This window comes from Macrobrachium rosenbergii, chromosome 5 (genome assembly GCF_040412425.1).
Source record: "Macrobrachium rosenbergii isolate ZJJX-2024 chromosome 5, ASM4041242v1, whole genome shotgun sequence".
NCBI classification, from domain to species: domain Eukaryota; kingdom Metazoa; phylum Arthropoda; class Malacostraca; order Decapoda; family Palaemonidae; genus Macrobrachium; species Macrobrachium rosenbergii.
Genome location: NC_089745.1, coordinates 23921707 through 23936702, shown reverse-complemented (window position 1 = coordinate 23936702; position 14996 = coordinate 23921707). Strand labels below are relative to the sequence as shown.

Below are 14996 nucleotides of genomic sequence, written 5' to 3'. Positions count from 1 at the left end.
ATGCAGCCTTGACTACTGCTACTAAAAGCCACTGACAGACTTGATATGACGCTCAAGCTCTGGCCCCACTCTCCCTTGAGTGTTCAAGGCCATCCTCTGCCATTGGTAGACCTAACATGTATTTCACATGAATGATGATTAGCAAACTCAATACAGCCATGCCTACAATTATAAGATGCCACTAATGGACCAAATACAGTGGTTAAATTCTGGCTGTACTTTCCCTCGAGAACCTATGTTTCTCCAGTATCATGATAGACCCTGCATGGTATTTGCATAATCCCTTGGCAATTAATAGACTCAGTACAGCCATGCCTACCACTACAAAAAACCATTAACCAATCGCTGCCCCTCAGTTTTGGTTTCGTCTCCTAAAGATATGAATAGAAATCTCGTAGGAAAAAACGCAACAGTGGATAATCAGCCAAGCCCAAACACTATCAACATCCATCTCACCTGCATCTCAACAACAGAATTATCTGTCCAATTTAGGAAGGCAAAGATACAATTCTGCCTCCAAGAAAAAAAAAAGTATACCTTAGTTTTACCAGACCAGTGAGCTGGTTAACAGCTCTCCTAGGGCTGGCCCAAAGGATTACACTTATCTTACAAGGCTAAGAACCAATTGGTTACTTAGCAACGGGACCTACAGTTTATTGTGGAATCCGAACCACATTAGAGCGAGAAATGAATTTCTATCACCAGAAATAAATTCCTCTAACTCTTCATCAGGCGGCCGGGGAATTGAACTCAGGCCCATCGAGTGACATTCCGCAGCTCTTACTAGTTCCACTTGAGTTGATTTAGTCTCCCTCCCCATTTGGCGTAATGCTCAGGGTGAGAAAGTATCATCCAAGGGACCTTCACAAATTTCTGATAATTGAATTGCCCCTGCTTCACCCACCTGTGCCCAACAGTTCCTTGATGTGCTTAACAATCTGCACAGTGGCACAATGGCACGGGGAGCCTGGGATGAACTTTAGATTTTGTTAACAAATCTGGAATACAAGACTGATGAGACATCTCGAGAAGGTGAACCTCATAAAAGAAATAGGGTTCCATCACCTCCCAACCAAATCAGAGCTTCTCTTGCCAAGACTGGCGTCATATTGATGTCAGATCTCCCAAAGAAAACAGATGAGTCATTGAAGGAGCTTGCAACATGCTACCCACAGCATCTGTCAACCCAGGAATAACTAAGACCAGAAAAATGAGAATCATTCCAACACTAAACAGAGGGGCCTTTACAAGCTGTGACAGAAATGATGCAAAACTAGTGTCCAACATTCAACTCACATTCAGATATTCGGGTTAAGATATCATCCTGTCTTTGCAACTCGGCTAGGTTACCCTTACTCGAAATTCTAGTTCTTATACCACCAAAACTACTCGAAGGTGCCCCATCAACTATGTCTGTGTCATTACTACCGACGACTACAACGTCAATACTGTCAGCATTGATAGAGAACTCATGCCAAGACGAACCACACTGTCTCTGTCACACTCTTTGGAATTCATGAACTGATGCTCATTCGAGTCATGAACGAATTATGACCATAGTATATACCTGTATCTTGATCAGACCTTGTTCCTACCATTTAGGGTACTGGAACCTCACTCAGAATAGGATTCACTCACCTGGACATAGCTAGTTCAGTACTGACAATTATGTCAGCGCCATCAGTTGGCAAGATGTCTGCAACAACTGATTTTACTCTCCCAGACACCTCTCAACTTTTAATGTTATATATATATATATATATATATATATATATATATATATATATATATATATATATATATATATATATATATATATATATATACTGTTATGTAATGAGTGATCTCACGCGCAAAAGATGTAGAAAGTCTTGTTACTTACAGGAGAGAAAGAGGGGAGACTGAAGGACGTTTGTGAATTGCTCTATTAAGGGGTAGAGTGATTACACTTGATCACCCTTCGCCCAGCTTAGGAGAGGGGTCTGTGTCTAGGGTTTTTCCTTCTGCTCCCGTGACACTTTTGGAACACTCACCTTCCTTCCCCAAAACACTCTTACCCTGGTAAGAATGACTCATTATTTCCGTGCTCTGTAGGCTATACCTCTGTAGGTTTTACCTTATAACTATTTTTTCACAAAAATAATTTACTTTTCCGTAACACTTTCATTTGAATCAACTAGGCAGAATAGGGCCAATTTCTCTATGATCTCTATAAATAGTTAAGCAAGAGAATTGAATAGCAAAGAAACAAACACAACAAAGATAGGAAAAGAAAACTTTATAAATAACAAGAGTAAATAAAAAAAAGAACATGGAACAGCAAGGAACACGCGCAATAAATATGTCAGTCAGAAAATCTTGATGTATGTAGTGCAGAACACAATAATTCACTTCGAAGAGTAGAACAATAATAATGTTCTTAAAAATCAGCAAAACACAAAGGTATCGCGATTATTTATCAAAATTAATCAGATTTCATAACACTACAGAATTACTCTGAAAGAAGCATTGAACACTTATTTTGAACACAATGGAAACATTTCAGAATTGATAAGATTACGAAGAAGACTCAGACTTCGCGCAATGATTCTCCGAACAGTTACTATAGGCAATGCCGTCTAGCTATTCAAACGAGCAAAACAAATACTCCTTGTGTGCAACTAAGCAGTGTCTAGGGAATTATTCACTACTCTTCTATCTGGACAGACAACAAGCAAAAGATCTAGTTACGAGCCTTACGTTAATTCACACAAAAAAAGGAATATCATGAAACGCAAGCTAAGGACTCTGAGAAAAAAACGGAAAGGAAACGGTCAATTATTGAATATTAATTTTTGCACTTGTAATTAGCAAATCCCAGCTCGAGCCGAATGCAATCTAACTAGATGAGTTAGTCACATATATGGTGCACATACTCACATGGATGAAACAGAAATAATACTAATAATAATAATGCGAATAATGATAATTATGGCCAGAATAACACTGCGCTCACGGCAAAAAATGATATTCACAGACAATCTTAACACAGATGTTAAATGGCAAGTATTGTGAAAAAGATATACCCAAAAGATATTCTGAGCGATGTTAATAATATAAATAATTAGCTGACCAACCCGGCTCTGCCCGGAAAAACTTTGAATAAGAAACTACGGGTAGGCCAGTTAAAATTTTGAATAACAATCTGCGGTGGTGGGAGGAAAGAGGAAGAAGAAGGGGAAAGAAGTGAGAAGATTGAGGAGGAGGAGGGGGGATTGGGGAAGGGGGGTGAAGGGGGGAAAGGTAGGGGAAATGGGAAGGTGAAGGGGAGGAGGGAGGGGATGGAAGGGAGGAAAAGGTCAGGAGGAAGGGATAGGGGTAGGGGAGGAAAATGAAGGAAAGAGGGAATGGAAGGGAATGGAGGGGAGGGGGCGGGAGCTTTTTTTAGGGGAGGGGAGGGTGAGGGGAAGATAAAAGGAGAGAGGAAGTTATGTTCCCCTAGTAGAAAAGAATAAACGACATTACTGAACAAAGAGAACAAATAAAAATCTTATACTTCTAGATACGTGCTTAGGTGTGTAGAGGGGGGCGGGGTGAAGAAGGTCTGTCTTCCTTCTTATTTATTACGTGAAATTCACGGCACAACAAACCGAAGGAGATCTGTTCTAGATATGATGATGGTAATACCTCAAGGTACTTAAGAATTTGTATCTTATTGGCAGTAGGCTATAGTTAAGATACGTTTGTCTTAATATGAAATTTTATAAAAGTATGGTAATTTTGTTGCACGTAATTTTTTAATGAGGGAGTAGTTTTGTCGCAGAAGCATTTGGTCTACCAATATGCATGCGCTGATGGTGATGAATTAGCTCTTGATCTCCAAAGTTGTGCCCGTAACTACGATTTTTTTTTCGTGGATTAAGTACTTAGATGTGATGATGGTAATACCACAAGGTATTTAAGAATTTGCATTTATCAGCAGGGTATGATTAAGATACGTTTGGCTGTAGATGAACACCGAAAAAAATGTGTTAATTTCGATGCGAGTCGTTTTTTAATGAGGGGGTAAGTCTGTCACAGAAGCGTTTGGTCTATTACTACTTTTTTCCGTGGCGAGAATTGTAAGGGCTAACTGGTGAGGTGGTAGAAGTTATATTTAGAATGATATTGCTTTATGACTGAATGAAAGTAATTCTAGTACAGTCAAATACAGCTGTTTAATTTTTTGGATGAACTAAACTAATTATAGGATTTGCGGTGGGAGGAGTTTAATGACTTCACCAACAGATACATTTATAGAATAATACGATTTATACTTAATATAATAAAGGATAGGTACCAATGTTGATTTTATCAAGGTAATAAACTTATATTAATGATTATCGTAAAGTATAATAAAAATTCACGTAAATTCTGATAAAAAATTGGTGTTATAAGGGATTTGGATTTATTGTTGTAGGTTAATCATACGTCTGACAATGCCTGGAAGAAAAGGTGGAGCCTATGGTGAAAAATGAGGATTAACCCATAGAGTACTGAAGGAAAAGGTGACGTAAAAACGAAAATTTCATTTGTTTTGTCTGTGTTTGTATTTCTGTCATGGGGTAGGGGTTTGATTTTGAGTTATGAACCTTTCTGGGGTGACACAGAGGCCATGTGCAAAATTTTGTCTGGATCTGTGAAGCGATTCAGATTTCTATAGTATCCAAACAAATATACAAACATTCACTTTTATATAAATTTATATATATATGGACAGTTGCTAAAACATTCATCAGTTCTCTCTTTTTTTACCAAGATATGCTTCAATTGGATTTAGCCGTATAGGTAAGTGTTTTGCCACTTTTTTTCCTTAGTATGATGAGGTGGAAGACTAACACAATTCACTGAATAATAGAAAAGAAGCAAAAAGGCGTAACAGAGAATAGACCAAATATTTCTTATTGAAAAAAGAGGTCTATTATCATACAATGCCTATTTAATTGAAAATTTTACATGCAACAATTTCAGTAGAAGTCAACAATTACAAGAGTTTAGAAATTTTTGGGTCATTATACCATTTTCTACTGAATACAGATTTTACTAAAATTGGTATACGAAAAACTCTTAGACCTTAGGCTCATGGCTCTAACGTTCTTCAGTTCTGCCGCCATTGCATGATTTCCCGAAAGATTTGAATATTAGGAGGTTTTCCTAATTATGTACTAATAAATATTTCAATCTTGTGGCAAGTGAGTATATGAGTAATAAATATGCAAAAGGGAACCATAAAAAGGAAACAAGGAAAGAGTTTTCATACGTGGGTTTATATTTCATTTATTTTTAACATTTTAAAGTTATTAGTTCACAGATTTTTTAGGCGTCCAAAAATTGGGTTTTTCTATTCCTCTACTTCCAGTTGAAAATCTTCCGTCGGTTTCATAGCTTCAAGATCTGTTGGGAAAATAAATTTTTATTGGTACTTCTCTTTGACAATGCAGGTAATTTACTGACCAGATGAAATCAACCACGTATTCTTTATGAGACAAAACAAAAGCATCTGGAATTTTACTTTTATTTGATGTTAATCTTTCCTCGGACAATTTACGCTTCATATATCATGACCGCACGTGTTCTTTACGATAAGAAACTTACCTCAATTTTTCCATCTCATGGTTACTTTGACTCTTGCATCTCATCTATTTTTGCCAGTTCAGTTCTGGTGAAAATTAATAGTTTGTTATTATTGTTCCCAGAAATAGTTTTCCTGATATGTTAATATTTTTTGTACTATTAATGTCAAAGATTTGTAGACAGTGTGCCTTTTTGCGTTAGTATGTTTAAGTCTATTCAGTAAGCAGAGATTGAAATATAGTTCTCTAAAACTGCGTAAAATTAATAAATTTTACAGGAATGTAGAGAATTGGATTATTAAAACCATATAAAAGATAAAAAAAGTAATTCACAACCGTTTAATCTTAATTTCTTATAATCCTCATAAGGTTTTGTTTGATTCCTCAGGTTTCTGCAACCTCGTTATTTCACTCACCTGATGCACTGGAAAGCGATCCTCCGGAAATGCTGCCAGTTCCTGCTGAAAGTCCGGTGCGAGTGGCTGCGCCAAAGCGTTTAAGAGCATTAGTTAATGAAGGTAAGTTTATGAATCTAACTGACATTGTATGTATTTCAGCGTAGTCAAAGCTTTCGAAGTAATATTAGATGATAGTTTTGAGCGTTCCTCTTCTCATTTTCATTGAATAAAGGTAGGTAAACGACCATGTGCTTTGACTTATGGGATTTCCCTTTTCTAGTAGGCGCTATTGTATCGAAATGAAAATTTCACACATGCACTCAATGTATAGAATGTATTTTTTCGTCAGTACTCATAGTCTGTAAATTTTCAAGAACTGCTAAGACTTTTAATCTGGCACTCTCTTCAAATTTGTTTATTGAAATCACTTGGTACCGGAAAATGAAAGGTGCATATTCCACTAAGTGAGCTGAAAACCTAACAATTGCTAATACTGAGGAATAAACATTCATTTTTTAAATCTTTCTTTGGGTTGTTGAGAATCAGAGGACTCTCTCTCTCTCTCTCTCTCTCTCTCTCTCTCTCTCTCTCTCTCTCTCTCTCTCTCTCTTACATGTTGTGGAGACTGATCCCGTGGGAGTCGAATAGGACTGAGTGTCGGCTGTCATCGCCCCTTGGCCTTGCAGATCCCCGAAGTAGGCTAAAAGGAAGACAGAAGAAAGGAACTTGACAGCTGCGGTTTTATTACGAGGCATAATGGAAACTGATAGGCATTTACATAGTTTTATATACAATATAAGGAATAGATATTATTGGATTTTACTTGTAAAAAATATTGTGAAAGAAGAAATCCTTCATGCGACTATGGCGAAGGTTTCAACTTGATCTTATAGACTTACTTCCAGCTGCTGTATTTCCACCGGGTCCTCCAGTGAGAACTGCTCCCTCTAACTTTCCAGAGCCAGCAAGACCAGCCTGCATTGCTGGAAAAAGAAAACGAAAGTTCGAGTCGAGTAATTAGCCTGAATGGGAACTGATGTTGCTGTCGACCACTTTAGTGGAATAGCTAAAACGAGAAAACTGAAGTTTTTTCCTCTCAGATCTGCTCCCAAATGTAGTAGAATAATCGGGCTGAATGCCTGTATACTTACCAGCGGATCCAACGCCTCGAGAGTCGGTATCGGTTCGCGAAAGGGTATATGCATCCCCTTCGTGAGATCCCTTATAGACTGTGGGTAGAAAATTAAGACTTGATGAGGGAGTTAGGTTATCTAAGGCGGTGCTGTTTAAACATGTGTAACGATTCAAAGTTTTTTTTTTTTTTTTTACAAATATATACATACAGAAAATATCTCACGTTCACATCAACCTTTTTTATCATTGCAACAAAAGTAGCTGAATAGCTTACGTGCTCCGTAATTGCCAGGAGTGTTGGGAAGAGGGATATCTGCAACAGGTGGGAAAGACAGGCACGGTTCCAGGAGGCCTACCAGCAGCACAGTGATTGTGGCAGCACACAGCTTATGCAAGAGATTAAACCTTTTAAAGACAACTTGCATATTTGGTCCAAAAATATTTAAAGCAATGTAGTAAGAGGAAATCGGTGAAAGGCAGATAGTCTTTTTAATATACTGAAAATTATGTTTGTTCTCATCATACCGAATTGGATGGGATTTTTTTTTTTCCTGGATTCGTAGTTTGACTGCAAGTGTTAGGGCTTTTAGAGTAAACTAGGGATTCGGTTCCTGTGCCAAGTCACTGTTCTATTCATTAACAATCTTCATTTGACTGAAGAACTTTCCAATAGCATGGCTGTTATATAAACATATCTTTTGTGAAGTTTAGACAAAAATCAGTTCACTGCCGTCTCACTCGACATTCTTTGAAGAAAAACAATATGTGGGTGATTAAATCCTCATTGGATTTTATAAACTGTGGCATGAGCACCGGGCTGTATTTGTTGTAAAGTAAATTACATTCTTTGAGAAGACTGTTAGGGAAACAGTATCCTACTGCTATGAATATTTTCGAAGGGTAAATTGTTTCGGACTTCAATGAAATTAACAGATACGTTTTCTCCTACTTACCATATTGCCGAAATAATTTGTTGAAGCAGACAAAAGCTACTTAGTAACACCGTTGACTGAATGACAGCTATCGTAGTAAAATCTGACTTTTATACTACTCTCTCAGATAAAGCATTACCACTCTTTATGATTCTGCACAGATTATGTTGTGGCGAAGTGCGTACAATTTTTTTGTGCGTTTTTGCTTGTTAGAGCTGCTTCATAACCAACCTTGAATAAAAATGACAGAAGTTTATAAGCTGGATTTTTTTGTGCACTACTTAGTCAAGACGAGATTGGATTATATTAAACGTAAAATTTATGGCTACTTATCTAGTGAATAATATTGTATAATATTATTGCTACTGCTCATGGTGTGCGGGAAGCATGTCGTTTGAAATGCCATCATTTAACTTACTCTTCGTTGTGTCTGAGTAGCAGCAAAAAGTCCTTCCCTCTCTGCATTTAACCATTTTGTAATTTTTGTTTGACTATAATCCATCCTTAAATATCCAACGAAGACTTTGTGAAATTCTGATTTATGAGGTTATTATTTTTTCTCGTGTATAGTCACCCTAGCACCGTACTCCAGAATATATGTTCCAGAATGTTGAGTTGATATCCCTTAATTGCATTCAGACGTTTAATTTGAAGAACCAATTGTTCAGTAAGATATTAGTGAAGTTTTGTTGATATTTAGTTATATTTGAAAGTTTGTTGATTACAATTTTGTTTGAGGTTTTAAAAATATATAATATTTATTCAATATGTTTCCAGACTACCTAAGCTAACCAGGATTCGTAATGTATCCTTGTGGTAGTGCAGTGCGTTTAGTGCAAAAGTCTCTAGGTGAGGGCGACAGTATATTTTAGTCAAGCGCCAAGAGACTTAGCAGACGCAGCAGACAAGGCAGTCTTAATATGTTTTCCCCAGTCGCCTCACGCAGGAGAATAAAGTGTTTCATTTCAAATTAATTCATTTTAGTGCTGTCTGAAAACCGTTTTAAGAAAAAGACTCTCGTCAGACAACTTCCACGAGTTACGGTCGTCCAGGAGTGAAACATCATCGTCCATAATGTCGTGAATAAATTTTATAATTCATTTTTCACTAATTGCTTCAATCAAACCAGTTATAAAGCCACAGGCCTCTGTCATCATCGAGCCCCTTTCACACAGTGTGTATCACCTTTTTCTTCTTATCAAGTCTTTTGAACAGGGCTATATGAGATGGTCATCCCACCTGAACAATAAAGAAAACTTATGTTTTGCGCAGTCAGTTAAACCAAAATATCTATGACAGCGAACCAAAATCTCCTGCTGCCTTACCAGTTTTCGTCGATATTTATTCATCAAAAGTAAAGTGTTAGAAAAGAGAACCAAAATTCGAAAAGAAAAAATATCAGATTTTTAAATAACTCATCATCCAAGTGAAGATCGTTTTCTAGTCCATTTTCTCAGTGACTATATAATATATTAACATAGTATGCTTTTCCAAGGGTAGTTGAAATATAAGTAATAATGAAAGCATAGAGAAACATTACCGAGGTGCTGGAATGGCAAGGCTTTTACACACATGGAGCACAAGAATATGTGAAAGATATAGGTAGAACGGCATTTTGTAGTGTGTTCGACATGCTGCTCAAGAGTCTTCTGTTAAAGTGCGTTATTGTTTTTTTACAGGGAGTTCATCCTTAATTCAGCAGTTAAAGAAAATATGGCATAAATATATATATATATATATATATATATATATATATGTATATATATATATATATATATATATATATATATATATGTGTGTGTTGTGTGTGTGTATACAGGTGTATATATATATATACATACATACATACATTTTTACATACATAATCCCGGATCAGTAAAGGCTGCCGATAAAATACACGAATATCCTAAGAATAAAGGGATAATATATATATATATATATATATATATATATATATATATATATATATATATATATATATATATATATATATATATATATAAAGAGAATCAATCACAAAAACATGCACGTGATTTATTTATCCGCTGAAGCCACAGGAAAGTCTGGAAAAGAAACAAAAGAGTGCCGAAGATGTGTAAAAATGCCATACTATGTGACTGAGGAAGCGCTCTCTAAATCTTACCAAACTCACGTACCTGGACATCATTAAAAAGTTTAGCCGAACTTTTTGATTTTCAGCTATCCTAATACTATTGATGAAGCTGTGGTTAATACTCGGTAAAAACCAAAATCCCAAAGACATCGGTGTTCATCAAATCCCTTGTTTCGACAAATTTTATCAAAGTTTTACAAGTAAATCTTTCACAGAGAATCATTCAACATGTGTTCAGTAAATTGTGCGTACAAATTTCGGCTTTCTCCAGTCAAATTCCAGTCATCTGGTATTTCCAGGAGTCTTGGGATTCTGATGCCATTGGCTTGGCTTCAGTGAGATTCTTCAATTTTACGGACCTGCAATCTCTCTCTCTCTCTCTCTCTCTCTTTATATATATATATATATATATATATATATATATATATATATATATATATATATATATATATATATATACATATTTATATTTATAAATATATTATATATATATATATATATATATATATATATATATATATATATATATATATATATATACTTATACTTTGTATCTTTTGAGGTATTAACCTTGACTTTTGTGTGCGTTGTGCCCAAATATTCGCACTGTTTAACAGCTACTAGTATGCAATATTCTTGTATTTTACTCGCCACAAATCCTATACCTGGTCCTTCTATTTCCAGGTTAGCTTGATCTTTTCCCAGCCTAATGGTGGTGTTTGCTAAACGTTTCATAGACGCCCATACGTTAATTACTGATCCTATGATTATAGCTCAAAAAAATACTTTTTCTGTTACTACTGTTATCGGAGCTTACATCTTTCTTCAAGAATTTCAGTCATCTGGTTGGTGTTGCAATCTACGCATGTTCAAGCTCAGACCTTTATTTCTGGAAATGAAGTTAGCCTCAGAATGGCTGTGTTCTGTGTTCATGCCCAGGGTATTAGTAGTCTCAATTTTTTTCGTGAGAGCAATACGGAAATTTTAATGAACCACGATAAGAGTTATGACCATTCATTTAGTTTCATTTCTGGTACGGCCTTTAAACGATTAACTATCTGCTAGTTAAACAATGCAACTCTTCAAAGTAACCCCTTATATTACTCATTACCAATTTCTCTGTGACAAACGTCTTGGTTGAAATTCTAAGCATTTTCAATACATTTAGCTTCTCATGTTTTCACAAGAAGATTGCGAATGATTGTTTTTGCCATTATGTTTATCACAATCCTCATCTCACGTACTACAGTAATATTAACATTATTATCAGGTACAGAATTCACTATTTGCCTTTGCGTTAGCCTGATCATTTGTTTCAGCGGTGTTTTCCCCTCTTTTCTTCGAAAATGACGCTTGTCATTGGTCTTCGTGATTTTGACGGCTAGTTTATTCCAGCAGTTCTCAGGAAACTATTTCGCTTCAGATAGGATGTTGTTTTCAAGTTAGTAGTGTTTTTAATTTGCAGGAAATGATGGTCTTCTGCAGGAGGTCATTTTCTGTAATTGCCGGTGTTTTTAGTATTATCAGTCTCTTATGACTGGCGTACTTACAGGAATGCATGTACTTTATAAATGTTGTTGCACGAGCAAACGTTTTTCCACTACAACTTCTTGCTTAAGTATAAGACTTAATTCTGTTAACTATTAGTTACCATTGTTGTCGCCAGGCCTGTTTAATTTTTCACAATCGGACAATCAATCATGTGACCGAGTTAGCATATCTTCTATAATTTTTTTTTTCGTGCAGTCTTCTAAATTCTCGGTTCTTTTACATGAGAATACTCGTACTGATATTGATAATTACTATTACCTAATACTTTGATCCTGAGAAGAAGTTGACTTGTTCAGTTTCCATATACATTTTCCCATTGCTTTTATTATTATTATTATTTTTTTTTTTTTTGTTATAGTTTCAGAATAAATGCAGTGTCCCTGTTTTGAAACACCTGGAACATTGTAGATCTTGTTATCTCCGTACTGCTACTGCTCAGTGAAATATTTTAGATCAATGTTATGCTCGCACTTAAGAGTTTCATTTTTGGTAGCTGTATAATAACAGGATTAAACCGAAAGCTACAACGATATAATTTAATATGGAATTGAAGTTCCGACTCTATGAGGTCAACAAATCACATTTTATAATCAAAATGATTCTGCTGTGAGAGGTGTATTAAAGTGATTTGGTTACCGTCTCGTCTCCTCCCTGATAAGCTGCAATTCTTATTTGGAAATGGGTCAGCATATTAAAGAGCAAGAAAAAAAAAACTACTCTCTCAGTCCATTTTATTTTGATCGTTAGATCTCTGTTATTGTCAGCTGTATAATGGTCAATTTTTTTCTTTAATCTCTGGTTTTTCTTATAGTTTTCACTTCTTTCTAACTTCTAATCTTTTTTTTTTATTTTAGAAAGCTGGAATTACTGTTAAGCTTTAGTTATAGTCCTGAACTTCTAACAATTTTCATTGTTTGTAAATCTAAAGCCTGACATGCAAGGCTGTAGTTAATATTATAAATGGAGAGGATTTCTTTTCTCTGCCTTTATTTATTTTTGCAGAAAATTCCTTCCTTAGTTCTTCTGGTAAACTTAGCACCCACATTTACTTCTAGGCTATTAAAAGAAAGATTGTATTTTCTAAAAACTGCATGTATCCACCGTTTCTTCCCGGGCGAAGTACTCCAGGTGACACTTTTTTAAGAGCAATTGCTTAAATGGTCATTAAATTTGGAGTCACACACAGATGTGGCCAGCAGGAGATATCCTTTGAAAATTAATCGTAATGAAAGTGCAAAGTTTGAATTTACATTTATTTTCACTTGATCCCATGAATTACTAGTCTTAGAGACAGGAGAGTACAGTTCCTTTCAGAACGCTTTGTTGAAGGGATAATTTTCTATCATCCAGAATTCTTGGAGATAATTCACAATCAGATAGCAGTTTTAAGCATGTAGAGGGAACTTCTTTTTTTTTCAAGGTTAATCAGTTATTATTAGCAGTTATTTACTAGTTTTATTATAGGTATTTTTGGCATGTATGGATTGAATGAGTATTATTATGCAATAATATTCTGGTCACGGTTTTCTTGCGTAAGAGTTATTTTACCAGATAAATAAGGTGTTTTCGGTTTCGAGGACTTTGATGCCTGTTTGTAGAACTTTGTTAATCAATGAGTCAGTCGTCCTTTGGACCCACCTTAGGTAATTTGCTTGTAAAGCCGTTATCTCGCGGGCGTTCCAGGAGTCGTGAGTGTCATCCCTTAAAAGAGAACAATTTCTTATCCTAATCCCTTCCTTTTTATCGAAGAGATTTTGGGTTTTACTGGTGGATCTAATTTTGACAAAATTTCCTCATGCTCATAAAATGTTCTTTTGTTTATGTATAACTAAATTAATACGAGTTTATATGGTCGTCATTTAATACCAAGCGTTATAAAAGCCTGTAGAATACCTTCCTACTCTGTGTGCATTGAATCCTTAAGGAGTCGTAGAATGAGAGGAGTCGTGGGCTTAGTAGGTAAAGAAATGATATGAAATGTAGTCTTATTTAAAAACTCAAAAATATGACTTCCAACTTCTGACCGGCTACTAATTAACTTGAAATAAACTATTGCTGCCATATTTTTGAAGACCACTGGTTTTTGGTTTTCATAGATTAAAGACCACTGGTTTTTGGTTTTCATGGATTAATTATGGATCATTTAGGGTGAGATTTCTGTCATAAAGTCGGTTCTTTAGATTTTATTTATTTGGATCGATTTTCTTTCTTTTAATGTAATAGAAGAAAGGTGTAACGGAAATTTCACTATAACAGTCCGTGCAAGAATGCTTTATAGAAACTTTGAGCGGAGGCGAAAGAAACTTGTCTTGTTTGGAAAACTTCAAGCGAGCTGCGTCATTTTAATTGGCATTGCTGTTTACTTCAGATCATCATTTCTCCTCACGCACTTGACACGTCTCTCCTGTCTCTCTTGTTATCAGTCGAAAATTTCGTTTTGCTTCTTCACCTCAAATCATGATTTCTTGTCTTGCATGTGGCACGTTTCTGCTGTCTTTCTCATTACCATTCGAACTGTTGTTTCTCTACCGGTCACATTCGTTAACGCTATGTTGAAGAATCGGGTTCGCTTTTTTTCACCTTAGAAATACACACCTGATCATTGTTGGCTTTTTCTTTTTCTTGTTGTGGATAGTTCCTCAACGGAGCCATCGTTAAAGATGTTGAAATACGCTGATTTGCTGGTGCTTCGTTGGTTGAGGTAATATTAAAAATGTTAGTGTTAGATGAACGACATCTTCTGTGAAAGGGAAAGATAACCAGAGAAAAAGTAAAACTTCTAGACACTGTTTTCGAGAATTGCGTGACAATGCCATCACCAATTCTTAAGGCAGGTTTTGCATCCCTTGTATAAAGTTGCGAACTCAAGAGTCAACCAGTTTGATCAGCCCTTCATTCCCGTCACTTACGAAATGGAAAAGTTTCCTCTGTTCCGTTTCCTCCTTTTAAAGAGGTGGGCTTGCCATCACATATGAGTGAAAGCCATTTCATGCTTTTCCCTGAGCTATCATCATGCCTTGGAATGTCATACTCTGGTCTTTCCGGTTGCTGTCAAAAATAACCGCTCATCAGATATTATTTAATTTCCAGAGCTCTTGAATAAGAGAGAAAATCAGAGTAAGTTGCCGTTATGTTACAAAACTGTCGTTAGAAAGCTAAATTAATGTGATACTCGAAACTAAATAGCGTGCATTTGCAGGTATTTCTTCCCATCTAGTGTCACTAGTTACTGTAGTTATTTCACCAATGATATAAAGCAAATATTTTTGTAATAATA

General features: G+C 35.8%; 2 protein-coding genes across 3 annotated transcripts in view; one reads left to right on the top strand and one right to left on the bottom strand.

The window, feature by feature from the left end:
- Positions 1 to 5266: 5266 nt before the first annotated feature.
- On the bottom strand, positions 5267 to 8217 carry LOC136838601 (uncharacterized). The gene is made up of 8 exons (XM_067103837.1): positions 8077 to 8217; positions 7398 to 7509; positions 7141 to 7218; positions 6889 to 6972; positions 6603 to 6689; positions 6008 to 6073; positions 5614 to 5677; positions 5267 to 5412 (listed from the first exon to the last, which is right to left on the bottom strand). Exons 1-7 carry the CDS (start codon positions 8077 to 8079, stop codon positions 5658 to 5660), a joined length of 450 nt encoding a protein of 149 aa, XP_066959938.1. The 5' UTR covers positions 8080 to 8217; the 3' UTR covers positions 5267 to 5412; positions 5614 to 5657.
- LOC136838599 (uncharacterized) overlaps positions 5983 to 14996 on the top strand; it is a 77227-nt gene continuing 68213 nt past the window's right edge. The window contains exon 1 of one of the 2 annotated variants that reach the window (XM_067103824.1): positions 5983 to 6109. In XM_067103824.1, the coding sequence (XP_066959925.1) occupies positions 6037 to 6109 (73 nt within the window). In that variant the 5' untranslated portion in view covers positions 5983 to 6036. The remainder of the gene's footprint in view (positions 6110 to 14996) is intronic. The other variant, XM_067103827.1, reaches the window with a different exon arrangement.

Coding starts and splice junctions, on each gene's coding strand:
- LOC136838601 (XM_067103837.1), bottom strand. Junction 7,219..7,397: donor TCCTGGCAATTACGGAGCAC/GTAAGCTATTCA, acceptor TTCTACCCACAG/TCTATAAGGGATCTCACGAA. Junction 6,973..7,140: donor TCGAGGCGTTGGATCCGCTG/GTAAGTATACAG, acceptor TTCTTTTTCCAG/CAATGCAGGCTGGTCTTGCT.